This window comes from Sminthopsis crassicaudata, chromosome 2, assembly GCF_048593235.1.
Source record: "Sminthopsis crassicaudata isolate SCR6 chromosome 2, ASM4859323v1, whole genome shotgun sequence".
Lineage (NCBI taxonomy): Eukaryota > Metazoa > Chordata > Mammalia > Dasyuromorphia > Dasyuridae > Sminthopsis > Sminthopsis crassicaudata.
This window is the reverse complement of record NC_133618.1, coordinates 207,323,753-207,346,387: the sequence shown is the minus strand read 5'-3', so window position 1 is coordinate 207,346,387 and position 22,635 is coordinate 207,323,753. Positions and strand designations below refer to the sequence as shown.

Genomic DNA, 22,635 nt, shown 5'->3' with positions numbered 1-22,635 from the left:
TAACCATATCCCTAAGGACTATGAGATTTTCCCCTATGACCTGCAACTGAAACATTCCATCCATGTTGTCATTAGAAAGCAAACTCCTTGGGAGCAGAGATTGTCTTTCTTTTCAGATTGTTTACTTTTGTCTTTGAAAGCCCATTATTTAACATAGTGCTTTGTACACAGTAAGCACTTAATAAATACATAATTCATTCATTGATTCATATAAATTCACGTGGAGTGCCAATATGAGATTATGCTGGGGAAATCGGGATAGGGAAGGGAATATTAATTATTCAAGCATTTATTTAATCAATTATTTAAGCTTACCATCTGACAGGCACTGCATTAGGCACTGGAGACACGGAAACAAAAAATAAACAATCTGTGCACTCATAGAGCTTACATTCTCTAAAGGGAAATGCAGCTTATGTGAATAGGAATGTACAAAATAACCACAAAGTGATTTGGAGGGAGTGAAGTATTAGCTGTTATTGAAACAGAGGATCAGGAAGGAACTTAGGGAGAAGATAGCACTTGACTGAGCTGAGCTTTGAAGAAACCTGAAGATTTGAAGAGAAGGAAGGAAGGAATTCAATGCATTGTCAAATCATAGAAAGAGGAGATCAGTGTGGCGGGATGACTCCTAGGCATCTCAAAAGCAAATTACATAATGAAAGTGTGAGTGAGAATAATATATAATAAAGCTAGAAAGGTAGATGCAAGCCAGGCTATACTTGGTTTTTAAATGATAAACTGAGGAATCTGTATTTAATCCTGGAAGTAATAGGAAGACAAGGGAGTTAAATCAGGTTACTAGATAGCTCAGTGGTTAGAGAATTAGACTGTCAGGAAGATGTCAGTTCAAATCCAACCTAAGATATTTACGACCTATGTAACCGTAGTCAAGGAACAGTTTCTTCTGCCTCAGTTTTCTAAAATGTAAAATGAGTCCAAAACTAGCACCTCCCTCCAGAGTTGTGAAAATAAAATGAAATGTGCAAATCACTTAGTACAGTGTCTGACACATAATAGGTGCTAAACAAATTCTTGTTTCCTCTCCATTGAGCAGGGGAGTGATATAGTTCTGTGTTTTAGGAATATTACTTTGGCAATTGTGCAGAGAATAGATGGGAGAGGAAGAAAGGTTGAAGACAGAGAGACAAATTAACAGGCTTTTGCAAAAGTCCTAATAAAAAAATTCTAAGAGGCTGAATTAGGGAAGCTAGATGGTGCAGTGGGTACTTGTTGGACTTGAATTATTGAGTATTGAGTTCAAGTCAGATCTCAGACACTTTTTAGTAGTCATGACTCTGCTCAAGTTACTTTTCCCTCTTTGCCTCAGTTTTCTCATCTATAAAAAGCCTGTGTCTCTCAGGCTGATTGTGAAAATAAGGTGGGACAATATTTGCAAAGATTTTTGAAAACTTTAAAGCACTACATAAACCCTATAGTAGTAGCTATATGAATAGAGAGAAAAAACAGACATAGGAAAAGTGAGAATTGAATCCACAAAATTTGTCTATTTGACTGGATATCTGAAGTGAGAGAAAATGAGCAGTTGAAGATGACTCAAAAGTTGAAGCTCTAGATGTCTGGAAGTTTGGTGCTTCACTTGCCAGAAAATGAGATTTTAGGAGCCTTGGAAAAAATAATGCATTATATTATGTGCTTTTGTTTTTGTTTTATTTTTGAGATGCCTATGAGTCATCCAATTCAAAATATGCACAAATAAAAGGTGATTCAAGACCAGAGCACAAGAGAAAAATGATGAGAGAACATACAGATTTGGGAGTCATTTTCATTGAGCTAATAACTGGGCTCTAAGAAATTAATGATGTCACCAAGAAAAAATACATATATATGGGCTCAGGATGAATTGGGAAGTATATCCACAATTGGGGCTGAGGCTATACAGAAAATGATATAGCAAGGAGACTAAGAAGGCATAACCAGGGAGTTAGAAGGATTACCATGAGAGAGAGAGAAAGAGAGAGAGACAGTGATAGACAAGCAGAGAGAGCATTGTCACAAAGACCCAGGAAAGAGGAAATAACTACAAGAGATTGTTCAATTAAGAAGGAGGACTAAGAAAAAGATTGTCATTTGACAACTAAAATATCCTTGAGAAGAATAAAAAAGGAGATTATTGGAAACACTGTGGAAAGACAGGAACCCCAGCTTTATTGGTGGAGCTATAAATTTGTCTAAATATTCTAAATAGTAATTTGGGATTATGCAAAGAAATTAAATATACTCTTTGACCCAGAAATCCACTGCTAAGTTATCTCAAGGAGATCACGGAAAGAAATGATGGTACCATACATAACAAAATATTCCTAGTTACACCTTTTTTTTTTTTAAGTAACAAAGAAAAATGGAAATAAAGTACACACATGTCCATTGATTTAAAAAGGACTAAAAAATTGGGGTGCAGAATTTAATAAAATAATGCTGCATACAAAAATCAAATGGAATATTATTATGCCGAATATAATGGAGTATCACTAGGCAGAAAGTAATGAAATATTACAACAAAAGAACAATGAATATGAAGAATTCAGAGTAGGATAAAAAGATTTACATGAATTAATACAAAATGAAGTAGTTAAAACCTGGAAAACAATATACACAATATTACAATAGCATAAATGGAAATAATAAAAAATCAGAATGTCATACAATTACAATAACCAAGTTTGGCCTAAATAAGATATGACAAAATATACCTCATTACCTTTTTTGCTGAGGTGGAGAAATACAGGTTGAAGTATTGCATGTGCTGTCAGACTCAGTGATTAAACTGATGAGTTTTCCTGAACTGTTTCTTTTTTTTTTCCTTTTTTTTATTCTTTGCTTTTAAAAAAGCATAGCTCTGAGTAGGTGAGGAAGAGGGCTACATTTGGAAAGGAAAATGATATAAAATCAAAGTAAATTTTTTTAATGTTAAGATTATTGACCAATTTGGAGAGAATATTTCAGTTGAGAGACAAAATGGGAAGACTGCAAAAGATTAAGAAGTAAGTGGGCAGAAATGAAGTGGAGACATTGAAAAAAAGGTAGCTTTTCCTGGAAACTTGTCCAAGAGATGCAGCAAAAGATCTTGAGGTAATTTTATAGGGTCAAGAGAAATGGTTTTGTTATTGTTGTTGTTGTTTTTGTTACTGGGTTTGATTTTGTTTGAGAGACAAGAGAGACCTGGGCATGTTTTTAGACAGCAAGGAAGGTACCAATAAAAAGAGATAAATTAAAGATTGGGATGGGAGGAGAATAATTGTGGAAGCAATTTCCCAGAAGAAATAGGAAGGTATGGTTCCAAGTGTCCATATAAAAGGGTTGGACTTGGTAAGGAGAAGGACCACTTCCTTATCAGAAATTCCAGTAAAGAAAGTATGAGAGGTGACATCAAGGTTTTTTTTTTTAAGATATAGAGGACACAAGAGGGAGTTCACAGAAAATGATCTCTATTTTTTCAGGAAAATATAAGAAAAGAGGAGGAAATAGAATGGGAGATTTGAAGAAAAATAGGAGTTTTGGAATAACCTCTGTAGGAAGTAGGTTAGAGAATCAGTAATGAAGAGGCAGAAGAATGTTTAGCTTGCTACATGTAGTAAGGGCTCAGTTGAAATTAGATAATTAAATAATTTCATAGTCAATTCATCATGATTCTGTGAAAAGAATTACCTCTTGCTTTCTGTCCAAGTAAAATCTTTTATGCTCCTGAACCAGGAGGGTAGGGGGGGCAGAAATATCAGATAATATGGTTTCATTCATTCATTTGTTCATTTTTCATTTATTTGTCATTTTCATTTATATCATTTTGTTCATTATTCAACTTATATATCCATTAAATTGCTATACATAGGCTTACAGCACTTGCCACCATTTGTGTCTTGCATTTTCTCCTTTCCGATATATGACCACACTCACAAACAATCCATAACATGGGGTTCTCTTGATCCCTAGACACCCTAGAATATAGCTCTTGCAACCACTTCAACATTTGGAAAGACTAAGTTTGCCAGAAAAGCCAAAGGTTCATGTTGTGATTTAAAGGCAAGAATCAAGTCCCATTTATAGATGTGGAAACAAAAATAAAGAGGGAAATAGATTTTAAATAACAAAGTTTGAAGAAAACTCCCAGTTAAACACTATAAATTCTAAGTTATGCTCTGGAATTTGAGTCATTAGTTAAAAGAGTAGCTCTTCAATGACAAACTCTTGCTACATATTTAAGAAAAAAAATTGCCTATTCTTTCAGTGTTCCTATGAGGACGAAGTATTTTCTTCTAATCCCTATCCCCTATACTCTCTGTTTTCCTGCCATACTCAAAGAGGGAGCACCACATAATAGAAATTGGACAGGGACCTTTGATTTCATTGATATATATATATAGAACTAACTCCAGAGTAAAGAAATTCTATTATGGCATATTTTCTTCAGCTTAGAGTACTATAGAACTGCTGCCTAAGGCCAAGCATACTGAATACAGAGCTCTAGAACCAGAGCCTCAGATGTTCTGTTAACCCTTAGAGTGCTGGTACTATTGAGGGGGGTGGGGGGCTGAATGGAAGGATCAGAAGGAGGATCCTGTGGGTGAACAGAGAATTTATTAGTACCAGTGTAGTTTCAGAAATCACTTTCTATATTTTTTTCAAAATATGGAGTATAGAACTCATAAAGTTATAGTATAAGATACTTGTGTTTTTGAACCCAGGGGGCTGGTGGTTGGTTAGCAAGCTGAATTACAGCAGCCAGAAGGAATCAGGATTGGACCAGACAGGAAAAGCCCTCTACCCTAAAATTGAGGATCTGTGTAAAGTCATAGCCAATAGAAGATCCAAGTCAAGTGATAATGGAAACCTAGGATTTTGGTCAGGCTAAGAAAAAAAATCTGTCCAAGGCTTTAATAACCAACTGGGATTGCTAGTATATTCAGGGAGGATGGGGAAGAGAATAAAGCTATCAAAAGTAGCTGAACCTGGAGAGCTGGAATGGAATCATCACATACTAAACAGGATTACTGTGCTGCTTGAGACAGGTGAGTGGGGAAAAGAGCCAGGAGTCCATGTGCTGAAATGGCTTGGTGCTTTGGCCTTGTGCTGGCTGTGTGCCCATTACCTGGAATGGGACTGAGAGCTCATTGACTCAGAGCCATGTTCTTGCTTACTAATGGACAGTTGAGCTTAGGCTCTACCTGGGCAGTTGGATCACCTATGAAATCAGGTTACTGGAAGCTGACTGGTTCCAGACATCTGTGGTTCCAAGAAGCCCAGTGGAAACTTTTAGCCTTGTGACTTCTACAACCTAGCATTTGCCCCACATATGCTTGGACCTAAATAAGAGATCTTAGATCTGGTCTTAAATAAGGCTGCCCTTCTTCCCCCCCATTAAGTAAAAACCAACCTGATTTTTGAGGATGTGCTAATAGTTGTCACTAAACTCTCAGATGGAGATAGAATCTATCTTACCTGGTTCTGTGATTCCCACCATAGACTACATACAGCAAGGGCTACTGAGGGAAATTCTCTGTCCTGTAACTTTATTTCTTAGAGAGCAAATCATCCTCTCAATTGGATTTAATTTATAACTACTTACTTGGCCTATGAGAAGGATTTTAGCCTCTCCAAAAGGCCTCATTAGAAATTGAATTAAGATTTAATTGTTCCCTAGTTCAGTTTAGTTCAGTTCTTTTTATTAATCGATACCTGCTTGACATACAAAAGCATTTCAAAAGTGTTTCTACAATGAAAGAAAAGGTCACATAACTATAAGTTGAATAATCAATCTTTCAATTGATAAATTATTCAGTAGAAAATTAATAAATGTTAACCAACCGAAGGCTGAGTATGGAAATGAATTTTGTTGTACTCAGAGACGTACCAATTAGTTGCCAAGTTTACTTCCTACTTCCATTCTTATCCTTATAAACTATAAGAAACAAGTTCTCTATCCAGATTTTAGAATTCTTTGCTCTCTGATAGTATTCTATTCCCTAAAAATTGCCCACACCAAAGAGAGCAATATGTTTCAAACTGTAAAAACCATCTTGATCAAGGTTTTTACCTTAAATATAATTTTAAAAAACAGTTCAAACCAGTTCAAATTGGTCAAAACCAGTTCAAATCTATCAAAACCTATGGAAATCAGTCAAAAGGGTCTAAAGCAGTTCAAACTGGTCAAAACTAGTTGAAGCCAGTCAAAATTGGTTATGCCAGGTTAAGACCAGTTCAGAGCAGTCAAAACCAATTTAGACCAGTTCAAACTAGTCAATCAGTTTAAGCTAATCAAAATTGGTTCGACTTAGTTCAGATCAGTTGAAACAGGTTAAAACTGGTTTGGACTGGTTCAAATAGTCAAAACCACAGGTTAAAACCAGTTCAAAACAGTGGTCTACTTCTAAGGACAACTCTATAGCTATTATTTAAATCATTTTCTCTCTTATGTAAAAGGTGATGGTTTCTCTTGAATATGTCAAAGTTTGCATAGTGCTTTCCATATATTATTGCATTTAAGTCTTTTAATAGCCTTATAAAATAAATAGTGCTTATGTCAATTATCCCCATTTTATAGAGAAAAAGCGGGTTCAACAATGTTATACAGGTCACACAGATGATACAGTTAACTTAGATAATTTTTACTCTAGCTCTAGCCCCCTTTTTGTAATACCATGTCACGCCCTGGGACATGAATAAAGCTATTGCAAATTCACGGTTGCTTTTAAGAATTCAGTATGAAATAGCATGTATGCCTTCTTTTTAAGGCTTTTCCTTGAGGCAGTGATATCTGATATCTGTCTTCCACAGGCCTTGGTCACACACTCCACTTTTTTTTGTCTTGCATAAACAGGGAAAGCAAAAACAAAAAGACAAAGGGAAAAGCATACATTGGCTTCTTTTGTTGCATGATTAAAGTATGCTGCTGAAATATTTCAGAAGTCATGCTGAGAGAAAGAGGAGCTAGGATGTTCTCTGACAGCTCTCTGTGTGGTATAAAAAGATAGCAAAACTGAAGTGGATAGGTACAAATGGAATGCATTTTTGGACAACCAAGCAAAGCTCTCCTCTGTTCTGCCCTTCTCACTGGTGTCCTGACAGGAATATCTATCTCTGTCTTTCCCACTTTCTTCAGGAACAGAGAGCAGCTACTGTTGAAGAATGTCTCCTCCTTTTGTCTTATGCACTATAACCTGCAAGAAAATTCTGTAGTCTACCTCTGTCCTAAATGTCCTATCTATGTCACCTATTCCTTCTTTTCCATTCTCAGGAACAACACCTTAGTGAATGCTTCTTCATTTATCTAATGAAATCATCCCTAATTGATATTCCTGAATTTAATCTCACTTTCCTCCAATCCTGCACAACACTATTAATTTTTCTTATACAGGAAGTTCTGGTCACATTTAGAATTCTTTAATGTCTCTCCATTGTTTAGCAAACTCTTTAGCCTGTTCAAGGTCCTCCACTATCTCAGAATAACCTACCTTTGCAGACTAATCTAATCTATGCTTCCCATAAATGAACTACTTTGCCCCATGTCTTTGCTAATATCATTTTCTATACTTCTATTCCTTCTTGATCCTATCCCCATAGTTGACATGGCTATTGAAATCTTGCCTGTTCCTTAAGACCTAAGCAGCACAAATTACCATCTCTTCTAGGAATTCTTCCTTGATTACTCCCAAATCAAAGTGATTTGTACCCCCTCTGAACTCTTGAGGAACTTTATTCATAACATTTAATGTACTTATTATATTTTTATTAGAATTTATATATTTTATTATATATTTATTATAATGATCAAAATTTTTATTTCCCTAAAGGTTTGTACATTTTAGGTTGTACACCTAAAGTTTCATTTTGTACATAGTGAAAATGTACTATGTACATCATATATGTCATGGCTTCAATGAACTAAGTGTCTAATAAAAATTTGTAGCATTATTGGTTGAATAAATGTTTCTCTGTTGAAACTGGTTAAGTTTAGCTGAGAAGAGACCTTTGTCATCAGGATGAGAGTTGTGTTCTTCTGATGTGGAAAATCCTGAATCTAGCCATTCATCCAAAGCCAGTATGTTTTTGATTGAAAGAATAGGAGAAGATAAAAGGAAGAAGTTCACTTTAAGAGAATGTGGCATCTCTGGGCAAAAGAATATGAGAATTCAGGGCTATCTTTGTTTAAAAAAAAGTATCTCAATGCTCCAATGTACCCACTTATTTGACTGGATTCACAATGCCTTCTTTGTATTTTGAGATAGTGCTATGTGAACATTGTCACATGTGCGGAGTAAGCCAAAATAAATCATGAAAGAATAGGTACATCACTCTTACCAAAATTCTTTCTTTCTTACCAGAGAAAGGAGCTACTCTTTGGAGAAGCCATGTTCCATGACCATATGAGGCCACAATATTCCAGCACCATGGACAACATTATACGATTCAAAAACCAGGACTTCATCTCCTTGAGGAATCAGTGTTTAAGGAATGGCAGGCTTTTTGAAGATGACATGTTCCCAGCCAATAACAGTGCTATAGGGCAGAGACTCCTGAAAGAAAAAGATATTGAAAGCCCTAAGTGGAAGAGACCAAAGGTAAGTTTGAGTAATATTGATAAGAAGATTAAACAGGAAAGTGCAAAGAAGGATGAAAAAGATGGTAAAGAGTTTTAAATTCATGTTACATAAGGATAAATCAAAGGAACTAGGGGTGCTCAGCCTAGAGAGGAAAAGATTTGGGGAACCCTAATAACTGATTTCAGTGATCTTCCATGTGGTTTAAGATGAAAGAGGGATTACATTTGTTCTCTTAAACCCCAGGGTGTAAAACTAATAGTAGTGAGTAAAACTTTCCATAATACAGATTTTAGGCTGATTATACAGAAAAGCTTTCCAATCACTAGGGCTGTCCAAAAGAATAATACAATATACATGGAGATACTAGACTCCCTCTCAGTGTATACCTTTTAAGTAAATGCTAACAGACTAGTTGCCAGGAATATGATGGTGGTGATTCCTCTCATACCAAAGAATTAGAATTGAAAGAGGACTTTCATATAAAGAGGACTAATTTTTCAAAAAAACCTTCTTTTTAACCTAAATCAGAAAACTGAGACAGGTGGTCTCAAAGCTAAGTTTTACAGATGGGTTTTCTAATTCTAAATCTAGGGTTCTTTCCACTATAACACAATGTCCAGAAGGTCTTTCCAACTCTGAGATTATGTGACTAGAAACATGTTTTCCAAGACCTGAGATGGCCCCTTGCAGAAGTTAGTATACAGTGGTCACTTTAAAAATTTATAGACTGACTGAGTCCTTTGCAAATTTAGGAAAGGGGCTACTATTAGTAGTACTGTCTCTTCTGGAGAGAGATGTGTCATGCTAGATGGGAAATCTGGGTTACATGCAAAACCAAAACGACATACCCTAAAATTAAAGCATGGTTTCCCTTTTCCTGAAAGGGAAGACAATGAGGTTTCAAGTCCACGATATGAAAAAAAACACCTCACTTTTTATCCTCAGAGCTCCTGTCTTTTCTATTTGAAGGCAGATTGTGATGGGGATCATATACAATTTTGCCATGTGACCACGTCTTTAGACTTGCTTAAAATAGATGAAAGCTTTTTGCTTTTGTGGCTCAGTTTAATAGGGTAGCAATAAGTCTGTGACAAAGATTCCCATGGATCTACCTCCTTGAGGAAAAGAGAACATCTCCACTTGATATGGAAAAGAATATATATGTATGTGTGTGTGAATTATATATATATATATATATTTATATGTGTGTACATACACACTCACTAACACACAATGTCCCAATAATCTTAATAAAGTTTTAACTATTAAAACTTTAAATTGTACTAAGACTTTGCAACTTTCTCTCTAATATATACATATATACACAAATGTGAGTATATATGTATATAAATATATAGATATAGCTACATGGCTATATTTTCCCTTGTTATTTTCAGACCACAAGACTATTTTAGAACTTGTCTTTTTTCTCTTCTCTTTTCTCACTAAGGAGCTGAGCCAGAGAGGCAAGATTGTATTTATAGCATTGAAGAGCTTATAACATTTTTATTTTGGCAGGGTTATAAAGTCACTCAGTACCCAAGCAAGACTTGGCATAGTCCTGAAATGTACTGTCTGTATGGTGGGTCGAGAAATTGATGGCACAAGATCAAACGCTTGTATCCAGTCGAGGACCCAAGCTGCAGTCAGGCTAAGCATCAAAGGAAAGCTATCCCCATTTCTCCTCTTACAGCCATGAACTCTTCTGTTCCTTACCCAGCAGCCAGACTCCTTTTTGGAGTTTCTGACATGCTTATGTCTGTCCTTGTCAAAAGCTTCAGGAAGTGACAACTAGATGGTCAGTGCATAGAGCACCAGTCCTGGAATCAGGAGAACCAAAACTCAAATCCAGCGTCAGACACTTAACACTTCTAGATGTGTGGCCCTGAGGAAGTCACATAAGTCTCATCTCAAAAAAAAAAAAAAAAAAAATATATATATATATATATATATATATATATATATATATATATGTATGTATGTATATAAGATTACACATGTTTAACCTATACTAGATTATTTGCTGTCTAGATGAGAGGGGGAGGGAGGGAGAAAAAATTTGGAACACAAGATTTTGCAAGGGTAAATGTTGAAAACTATTTTGCATATATTTTGAAAATAAAAACCTACTATGTTCAAAAAATAAAGATGGAGAAATATTAGATGCCATCTAATCTAACCACTTCACTCTACAGATGAGGAAGCCAAAGGCAAAAGAGATTAAGACACTTGTCCAAAGTTACCCAGGTACTAAGTGCTATAGGTAAGATTGAACCAGGGTCCTTTATCTCCAGTCACTGATACTTATAGCCTCTATTAAATTAATACTGGAATAAATTATAAATATAAAATTAAATACTGGAATGCTTCCTGATGGACTGGAGATGACTCTGAGATCCTGTGCAATAAAAGCCCTGGAAGGTCCTCCAAAGTTGGAAATCAGTATTAGTAGTAACAAAAGTAATGGTGACTCATAAAGTGTTTTGAGATTTGTAAAGTACATTGTTTCATTTAAGTTCCACAAGAACCTTGTTACATGGGTATATAGATGTTATTGTTTCCATTATATGGATGTGGAAAATTTTAGCTAAAAAAGTTTAAATAATTTGCTTATGGTCATAGTGTCCAATATAGGATTCCAATCCAGGTCTCTGCCGACTCCAGGTCCAGTCATCCTTCCACTATATTCTACTGCCCAGGAATGGATTATGTGTCTATTATCAACAAAGCAACATGAAAAGATTGATTGATCACCAATAAAATCTAATCCAAAATAATATTCATTAACCTCCAACTCAGCAAGTCAAATCAACGAGCATTCATTAAGTGATTACTAGGTGTGAGACCCGTAAATGCTCTGGAGAAGCCAATGTGCTAGGAATACAAATCAAGCTTTAAAACAGCCTCACTTTAGAGTGAGCATGCCCTGGCCCACCATCCCAGAGTCAGCCATATATATCTCCCCTCACAGTACAAGGGGTATTCTTATGCAATGGCAAGTCTCTTCTTTAATGCAATGGGCTCAAACACCCCCTGGTTATGCTCTTCTCAATGTTAGGTGGCTAATACCAGTTCCATTTAACCATTTGCTGTCAATTAGTTTTGTAAAAGGGATATTTACTTTAAAAGTAGAAAAATAACAAAAATATATTTCCCTCCAACATTTTGAGGCCACTCTCCCCAATAGCAACTTGGTCTCCGAGGAGAATGAACTCAGATTTAAGAGTTTTTTAATAAACATAGACAAAATTGCTATCTGTTGAGTCCTCTATAAGGTCCTCACATCTCAAATCATCATTGCTGGGCTTAAAACACTACATGAACTCAACTCGCAGAATCCTCTATGCTGAGATTCTAGGATTTTAGGAAGCTGGAAAGCCTCAAAGCTCAGATTCCTAGGGGCTCGCTCTCTTAATATTTTGAAACTCACATAGAACCTCCAGATTAATCCTTCCCCTAAAATTAAAAATGAAAAGACAAAAAGACAGAGGCCCATTTTCATTGGATCTTACATTGGCCTAAGAGGGAGAGGTCCATGGTCTCTATTAGAAGCCATCAGCAAAGGCATAAACCAACAGTAAAGTTCCCCAAAGGATCCCACCAAGGTGGAGACAGAGGTTGATGGGTATTCTTTTGAATGCCTTTATAGTTGATCAAAGAACCATGTGGTGCCTGCTTTGGAACCACATATACAATGGAGGGCACTTATTTTTTTACATTTCATTATAACTCTCATACAATCAGGTTATCCAGTCCCTTCCTCACAAGAAGTAGTATCTAGGGGCATAAAATTGCAAACAAATAAATATCTGCATGGTAATTTAATGAAACAATACCACTAAGAACTAGAGGGGATGGGGAAGGCTCTCTAGAGGAAGTAGTATTATAAGCTGAACTTTTAAGAGATCAGAGGATTCCAAGAGATAATTCCAGGAATGGGGGCCAACCTGTACAGTGGAGAAGGTGGACAAAGGAATATTAAGTCTGAGGAATAGAAGAACATGAAGTATCTAAAGAGTAGTAATGCAAAATATTAATAATTACAACAGCATTATATAACATACTACAAATATTGTTTCCTATTATCTTCATAACAACTCTGGGAGGTAAGTGCTCTCATTATACCTATTTTAACCAGTGAGAAAACAGAGAATGACAGGAGTCAGGTGATTTGTCTAGTATCACACAGGTAGGAAATATTTGATGCTAGATTCAAACTAAAGGGCTTTCTGATTCTAGGTTTGACACTCTACCCACCGTAGCATTTAGCTGTCCCGAAATGAAGCATGAGCTGCCACTTCTTAGTGAAGTAAGGTTAGGTTAAGCTCATACTGTGCTCCACACTAGTCTCAAATCGAGATGAAGGGAGATTAGACATACTCGGGAGACATACTTCACATAATAAAAGCACTCAGCTTCCAACCCCTCACTACTATCCCCGAGTCTCCCACAACAATCATTTCAATTCAGTTTGTTTTCTGTAATGAAGAAGAATGTTCTTCCTTATTTTCAGGAAGGCTTGCTTCAGGGCTCCATGGAGGAACATTTCCTAACAATTGCTGGTATCTAGGGAATGGTACGGGTTGCCTCTTTAGATTCCCATCATTGGAAATGTTTAATCAGAAGCTGAATGACAGCTTCTTGGGAATATTGTAGTAGAGATTCTTATATAGGGTGGAAGCTAAATGAAATCATCTCTAAGCTATTTTCCAACTCTGGGATTCTAGGATTCTAAGAAAAAAGACAAAGCTAGAGCAGGGCAGATAAGTTAGATAAATGCTTTGACAAATACACTATTGAGCTTAGAAGATGGAGCTCTGGACCATCCAAGCATTCTGAGTCTTAATCTTTATCAACATACTGAATCATAAAATTATACTTCTAAAACTGGAAGGGAGAGCAGAGGTCATCTAGTCTAACTGCTCTCATTTCAGATGAGGAAACTGAGACACAGACAGACAAAGTGACTAGTTTGAGTTCAGATAGACAAAGACGGGATTTGAACCCTTGATCTATAGTCAGTACTTTTTCTACTGCACCATGCTCCTAGATGAGGAACATAGATACCTGCAGCACTAAGGATAATTACCTCTTCCTTTTATAACACATGGGAAGAAGACAAGAAAAATAGATACTGACCTCAAAGAAGTCATATAAATTTAGAAAATACAATATCCTTGTCAACTGATTGTATTCTCCTATTGGGATGTAAGCTCTATGAACCAGTTATCAAGTACTTATTAAGTACCTAGTATGTGCCAGCCATTGTGCTACTGAATTGAATTTGTTTAATTGAACAATAACTCATATGTATGTAATATTTTATAAAGTCATATCCTCACAACAACTTTGGGAGCTGTAGGTACAGTGGGTATTTAATAACTGTTTGTCCAATTGAACTGATGGGGTTGAGCAATCCTGCATATTCTGTTGCTTTCTTAATGTTGTTTTTTAAACATAGAAAACTAAACATTCTTAGCTCTTTAGTGAGTCATTAACTCAAGTGAAACAAAAGAAAAGGGTTTTATTCACTGATACTGTCCCCAGAGACTTCATGCTTCCACAGCTTCTAAAAATTGTGCATCTAGGGTTAGGATTTGGGACTCCGAGGCTGGCAAGAGAAAGACAATATTTTAACTTGATTTTGCAAACAAGACAACTGAGGCTCAGAGAATTGAAGTGGCATGTCCAGAGTCACACATAATTGGGTGAGTCACATTTTGAAACCACGTTACCTGATTCCTAGTTCAGAATTCTTTTCCTCCATGGCACAAAAGTATACCTGAATGAATAAATTAAAAAAACAACTTGTAACAATAATCTTTCAGTGACAAGATTAAATAGATTAGGTTGCATATTAGCTGGTCTTGCCTTTCAGTTTATAGGTTTCTGGCTTCATTTTTCACACATACCCATCCTGTAGTTTAGATGATGGATTGACTTTTGTTTGTTAAGTAGGTGTGAAATCCAGGATACAAGTTTACTGGAACTGCACAGCAAGAAGGTCTAAGTCCTCTGTTCTGGCAACATGAAAAAGAAGACCTCTTCGATTTGTCCAGAAACTCATGAGATTTCTTAGTTCTAGTTTTTAGGTTCCTAAGTTTTGCAGCCCCTCTAATAGACCAATACAAATCCAGGACATCAACTGTCAATCCTATCTCTCCATCTTATTAACTTATTCAAGTAATAAAAACACAAATCTACATAGCACTTCATGTCTGGAAAGATATTCATAATCATCTATGTTAATTATATACATAGTCCATAGTAGTCCTATTTTATAGATGAAGAAGGAGAGTTCCAGGGAAGGAACTTGCCAGAACTAAGAACTGAGTTATGTGTTAATTGTTTAGCCCATGAAACCATAGAATTCTCTTTCATATTGTAAATGCTACAATGACTAGAAGAAGGATTACAGTTAAAATAGGGGTATCTATTTCAGCCTGAGGACAAGCCATCCATGACTCTTTCTACTCTCTCATCTCTTATCCCCAGCTAGTCAATATGAACTATTGATTTTCCCTTTGCCTAGTCTTCTTCCTCCATCCTTTTAATTTCACTCATCCCTGCTGTTACCGTCTTAGTTACCATTCCTTTAAATATACTTTTATACTAAAATGGTCCAATGATGTCATAGATGTAGGCACTCCTCATGAATCCAATCATATCCCAAATACATCTTCTCATTACGAACAATTCCTTTCTACATGTCTTAGCCAACACTTCATGAAAAATTCACCCAAATTACTAGAGAATTTCTTAGAATTTTTTGAATGTCTCAGGATATCAATGAAATTCTCAGTCCACTGGCTATTCCTCATGTTTTCAGGAACAGGAATCTTCAATAGTGTCTCTTACATCATTTGTTTTTCTTTAAATGTTTAATGATATAATTAATTATATTTCCATTAAGAACATAATTCTGATATTCCTATTCTGTATTGGAAAAATTTAAAAGGCAAAATGTATTAATTGTACTATCAGGCTTAACAGATTACAAGGAAATGAGAATCTTAGTTCTTCCATCACTTGTGTAGAATAATCATAATCAATAATATGGAGTAGTCTACTTGTACACCTTATGCTCTTCCCATTGCTCTATGGACTACTTGCTTATGGTAAAATTTGATATCATTAAAAGTACAAGGCAATTGAGGCAGCTAGGTGGTGTAGTGGATAGTCCACCAGCCCTGAAATCAGGAGGACCTGAGTTCAAATCTGACCTCAGACACTCAACACTTCCTAGCTGTGTGACCCTGAGCAAGTTACTTAACACCAATTGCCTGAGCAAAAAATACAAGGCAATTTACTAAATTGCATCCAGACTGATCTCAGTGTTTTGTAACTACTACAGGACCTTCCCGAGAAGCTTCACTGACTAGAGAGTAAATAAATCAACAATACTGCAGCCTTCCATTACTTTGGAACCAATTTGGGGGTTTTTGCTTACTGAGAAGGGTGAGGAAGTTCATCAAATCTCATTCCTCCATAATCATTGAATGACCATAGAATAGAGTCCTTATCATCAGAATCTTGGCTAGCACCAGAGGCTCAGCCATCAGAACCTCATTCCAAGAGTGAGGTCTTGGTCAGTAGGCTAGATCAAGAGCCTAAAAAATCCTGAAAAAAAATCATATGATCATAAAAAAATTTCATAGACATAGAGATCAAAGGTATATAGGGGTGATTGAATACAACCCTCTTCTTTTACTCAAGAATCTTAGATGCAGAGATGTTAAGAATCTTGCTCAGAGTCAAATAGACAGTATTTGAGGGAAGATTTGAACTCAGATCTTCCTCCCCCAAAATCCATTACCATGCTGTCCAACCAAACTGAATTATTCATATTCTCTGAAGAGACTTCTCTCTTTCCAAATCAAAATTTTGTTTACATTTTCTCTGCTCCTCCAACCTCTACCTGGTGATATCTTATCCTTGAAAGCCATCCAATTGCCATGTTCAATAATATACATGATTCTGTAGAACCCTTTTATCATGTTTGCACAGGTGGCTACCACCTGTTACTATGAGGAGATGGTGTGGTTGGTGATTCTGTTAGTACGCTGTGAGAGAATCCTTTCAGAAACAAATGTGCCCTTGTAAGTTGTGGATTGAATTACTATTATAGAAATTATGATGCAATCCCCAAGCCAATGAAGAGTTTTTAAGATGGAGAACCTACATTCTGGTGTGATCTAATAATGGGAAATGAATATATGGAAAATGAATTCTCAGAAACAGATAAAATGGGCAGCAGAATCTAAAATAACATATTCTTCAAGACTAATTTTAATTGCCAGCTGCTCTATGAAGTCTTCCATGAATTGTTGTCCACTTGCAAAACCTAAGGTAGTTATGATGGTTGACTAACTCAATGGCTTCCCCACCCAGGTATATATAATATTTTGTGAAATATTCATTTATATTGATTTCCTATTGTTTTGTGGATGATTAGACTTATTTCTTTATAGTTCCTACAGATTTCACTGAGCAGACTTGTTGGCATTCTAGGACTCCATGCACTTAATCATTATATTATATATCTTCCAGTATCTAAAAGACTTTCTTACAGAAAAGAAATATCTTATTTGCTCTGGTTGGCCTCACAAAGCAGAACCACGAGCAATGAATGGAAATGAAAAAAAAATCAGAATCATCAGCTATTAATACCTGTATGAAAACATAATTTTGGGTGTTTTAGATATATTTCTGATGCTCGTTTTTAAAATGTGAGTGTAATATTTTTATCATATACCCTTATTGACCAGCCCACTAATTCTGATATAAATTTGATAGATATATAAGATAAATATAAAGTATGATTTAGTCAATTAAAGGAGGGAAATAAAAGGAGGATAATTGCAGACAGTTAGGGTTGGTTAGTTTTTGAATCTTTTGTGAAAGCCTAACATATACTATGTAACAGGAGAGTTTAGAATATATTCATGTGTATTCAATCAAAGTGTGATATGTTGCAGGTTGTTCTGTCAGTTGTTTGGCAAGCATCACTTGGTAAACCATTTTTTTTTATTTCTAATCCTATTTTCTCAAGGGTTTTATACTTGTAGACCTTAATATGCAACACTTAATTTCAATCTACTGTATAAATGTGTCAATCATCTGAACAAAATTATGGATTCTGTTAACTAACCTTTAAATACCAGAAATAAAAATTTACCCCACTAGTTAAAAGTATAAGATTTCTATTTTGTTTGTAAAGTACACGAATTAAGCTGTACTCAGTCCAGGTGATATTAGATGCCAACTGGTTGGAGAGATGCATCTAGTAAAATGCTTTTGGTGGTTTTTCTTATTTGTAAAGAACCAAAAGATTGTTCAACACAAGACCTTTTTTGTTTTACTCAACAAATAATAATGATTTGCCTCCATAGTTTAAAAAAATCTACCATCAACCATAACACTGATGTACTATGATGAGCTACTTGTACTAAAACTACTATAAACTTGGAGTTTGGATAAAGAAGAAGCTTAGATCATAATAAGGAGATTTAGCATGACAAGATAGGAGACCCAAACAGGTAACTAAATTCTATCTGAAGTCTCCTTTAGTTCCTCATCATTTAATAATGTAAATAAACCAAAACTACCTTATTCATGATCTTAATGTGAAAAAAAAAACAAGCTGAACTTTTAGATTCTAAATTATAATAATTGTAAAGCGGAAGCTTAGATCACAATGATGAGACTTAACTTGACAAGATAGGAGACCCAAATAGGAACTAGCTTCTATCTGAAGTCTTCTTTTGCTCCTCAGATCCTCATTTAATAACTTAAATAAACCAAAACTACCTTGTTTGTAATCTTAATGTGAAAAAACAAGCTGAATTTTTAGATTCTAAATTATAATAAATTCCTAGAAAAAGACCTCAAAATATAGTCAAAATACAAAATATTTCTTGAAAAATATTAAATAGGAAAAGTATCTTTGTCATATCTATGGCATTATGAATTAGGTATACTAAATGTTTTCCTTTATTTGGAATATGCTAAAGACATAGAAAAAACGCATTATTTATATTCTTGGTGACCAGAGTTGGCCACTGAAAAGAGATATTTCACACATGAAATCCAATAGCAAAATATTAGGAGCAACACTTTAGATAAGATGAGATGAGCACAATTTTTGCTTGCTTAAAGGTTGTTGTAGAATATAACAAGATAAATGCAATAAAACATCTCTGAGATTTCAGTTTACATCCCACAAATTAATAAAGATAACAATCAGTGATGGAAGATATGACTAATATCCTATTGATAGATATATGAATTATTCTAACCATTTTGGAGAACTATTTGTAATTCTGCACAAAAGGCAACTAAATTCTCATAACCTTTAACCAGTAATCCCTTAAGAATTGGAAAAGAGAGGGGAAAAGTAAATATCAAAATACTCACAGCAACAAAAAAATTATAAATAAAATGTGTCCATTGACTAGGGACTGGCTGAACAAGTTATGACATGAATATAATGGGATATTGCCATGCCATAAGAAGTGTAATTATAAGGAATACAGAGAAACACTAGTAATTAATGCAGGGCAAAACAAAGATGATCACAGAAATAATATATATGTTGCCTATAGCAATGTAAAATGAACAGATCTCTGAAAAGAAGCAGGTTATTAGCCTTGTGAACAAATAATGAAATGTGCCCCTTTCTTCTGGGCAGAGCAACAAAGGACTATAGGCCAATAATAGTGGAATGCATAGATGTGCATAGAACTTGGGCCAAACAACTGTCTGGACATGTACATATATATATATATATATATATATATATATATATATATATATATATATATATATATACATATATATATATTATATTTAATTTATACTTTAACATATTTAACATGTATTGGTCAACCTGCCATCTGGTGGGGGGGAGGGGAAGGAGGGGAAAAATTAGAACAAAAGGTTTGGCAATTGTCAGTGTGGTAAAATTACCCATGCATATATCTGGTAAATAAAAACTATTAAATAAAATTTTTAAAAATTTAAAATAAAAAAAGAACTTGGGCCAACTATGTCTGGCAAATTCCAGAGAAACATTTGAATTGGCCCTTTCTACAGTTGGATGGGGAGAACACTGGACTGGGAAGCAGGAAGATTCATCTTCTTAAGTTCAAATGTGACCTTAAACACTTATTACCTGTGTGACCCTAGTCACAGCACTTAATCCAATTTGCCTCAGTTTCCTCATCTAAAATGAATTGGAAAAGTAAATGGCAAATCAATTCAAGATTGCATTTTCATATACTCTATGGCTAGGTTTGTACCAGGAATGTAGGATTATTTCATCATAGAGAAAACTAAAATGAATCAAACCATGTTTAATAATATATACAATAAAAACTATAAGCTTTTATCAATAGATGCTGAAAATATTTTTGATACAATCCAATACGTATCTCTACCTAATTCTCTAGAAATCATAGGAATAGATATGCCTTTCTTTAACAGTAAATAGTATTTATCTAAAGCGAAGATCAAAAACTTTTCCCTCCCTTCTCTCCCTTATTTTTCTTCTATCTCACTTTGTTTCTTTCTCTCTGGTGGTCTCCATCTGCCTGTCTCTGTCTCTGTCTCTGTGTGTCTCTCTCTCTCTCTCTCTCTCTCTCTCTCTCTCTCTCTCTCTCTCTCTCTCTCTCTCTCTCTCTCGTTGTCTCCATCTGCCTGTGGAGATCTCTATCTCTCTGTACATACACATACACACATACATACAAGAATATTGTTATTTCCCAAAGCACAATCCTTAATTTCCTTCTGTTTTTGCTACTACTGCTCCACTCAGTTTCTTCAGTCTTGGTCTGTTTGTGAGCGGACTGACCAGTGTTGGCAATAAGCAGGAAAGACAATGGGCTGCCAAGGTCATGCAGTCTGTGACTACTGCTACCCTCAGTGCCCAAGTCTGCCTGAGCTTTTACTATCAGTGTTGGAACATAGTTAGAGGAGAAGGCCTTAGTTATAGAAGATAGGCTCTTCTATAATCCTATGTCTAATTGCTATGGTTAGTTTTTCCTGCTTGAGAGACCAAGTGATAAAAGACTTTAGAGGGCTTCCCTGAATTCTACCATTATGTCCCCCCCATAACTCTTTATTCTTCCCTGCAAGATTATCCCTTCTTTGGCCACGATTCACCTACAAGTTCTCTTTCCCTATTAGAATGTAAGAGCCTTGAGAACAAGGGTTTTTGTTTTTCTATGCCTGAAGCACATTTGCCTGACACATATTAAATTCATAATAGATTTTTTAAAAATTCATTCATTCAGTCATGTGTGAATATAAAATAATAAATAAATATAAGGCATTAGGTAACTCATTAAACTTGTATAAACTTAATTTTCCCATTTAGTCAAAAAAATAAAGCCTACCATTTTCTTCTTTGCTATACATTGTTATTACAGATATTTTAAAATAATAGTTCACATTTACACAGCACCTTATAATTTACAAAGTATTTTGCATACATCGTGCCCTCACTCTTCTGTGACATAGGCAGTATTATTATCATTTTACTCTGTTATTAATAACAATTAGAGGTATTGTACAGTAATGCTGAGTGGTAGGAATTATTGTTGCTATTGTTCTAGTTGTTAGTAGTAATATTAATCAGAGCTATAATTAGGAATGTTTGACCATAAATTACACCTGGGGCAATCCTGAATGGAGCAAAGGAGCACAGAATGAGTCCAGGCCAAAAGAGGAAGCAGCATATGATAAACTCTTAGTTCAATTAATTGTTTTTGTTAAGCTCTATTGTTTCTATGCTGTTAATTTACTGTAAGATCCAATAGATTGTAAGTTTCTTAAAACGTTTTGTCTTTTTGTTATATCCTAAGTGCACACTGTTTGGCACTGTGTAGGTACTTCATTAATTCTCTGTTAACTAAAACTGATGCTAATTTGCTCTAAATGTGGAACTTTTCTTTTTATATCCCTGGCAACCTGCAATGTGTCAAGTGTTAGCTAATTTATGGGTATAAAAATCCAGGGTTCAAAGACACCTGAGGAAATTATCAAGTCCATCCCATTGCCTTGGATATGACAAACACCTAACATCTTTAAATACCCAGGCCCTTGGTATATAATAAGCACTTAATAACTTAAGAACTGCCTATATCAGAGACTGGGAACGAATTCAAATTCCAGCTTAGAAATTTGTTGAGTAAAATCATTTAATCTTAGTTACCATTCTTTAATTTTAGCTCATTTTTTGGAGGGATAGGAGAGATTAGAGGCAGGACCTGTGCTTTTACTAGTATGGAAACTGTGACCCTCTACCAATGAACTGCCAATTGCTCTGAGACATATATCCTTACAGAACTGACTGGGGGCATTGGCAGATTAAATAATTTGGCCAGAATCACACAGATAATTTGTATCAGAGGTAGAATTTGAACACAGGTCTTGCAGATTCTAAGAAGATTCTCTATCCAATATGCTACATACTTCTAATGGTTCTGATTATTATCCTTATTTTATGGATAGAAACACTGAGGCTCAAGGGCTTGATCATTTCCTAGGGTGCCTTTGAACCCTGGATTTTTATATGTATAAATCAGCTAGCACCAGATTTCCAGGACCATAAGAAGTTGTCAACATCATAAACAGGGAGGGTCTAACTTGGAGTTTAGTCTCTCTCTTGGGCTAGGCTGTCAGGTGTCCGACATTTGCTTGGAGAGAGAGTTAGAAGAGCCAACAGCAGGTCTTAATGAGATGATTGCTCTTGGGCACTGGGGACTGTCTGTTTACATAGGGCGTTCCTTTGTTTCTCTCTGTTGGCCCTGGAAAACAGAATTGTTTACGAAGAGTTGACAGCTTTTATAAGATTGTGACTCCCGGCTTTGTTGGTGGTTCAGTAAATAAAGTCATTTTTGCTTTTCAATTCACCTCTCTGGGGAATTTTCTATCAACATGAGAAAAAAATTACACAGGAATAATTACCAAGTTATGCAAAGTTATTCCAATAGAAAATAGCAGTTGCCATGAGAAGAAGACTGATGTACGCAGAAACTATTAAGGGCAACTTCCTCTGGTAGAGAGAGAATTTTGG

General features: G+C 35.4%; 1 protein-coding gene across 1 annotated transcript in view; it reads left to right on the top strand.

Annotated features, from left to right (window-relative positions):
* Positions 1 to 22,635, top strand: part of LOC141555340 (calpain-13-like) — a 97,808-nt gene that overhangs the window by 21,626 nt on the left and 53,547 nt on the right. Inside the window, exon 2 of the mRNA XM_074288124.1 lies at positions 8,340 to 8,576. Coding sequence (XP_074144225.1) covers positions 8,367 to 8,576 — 210 coding nt within the window. The 5' untranslated portion in view covers positions 8,340 to 8,366. The remainder of the gene's footprint in view (positions 1 to 8,339; positions 8,577 to 22,635) is intronic.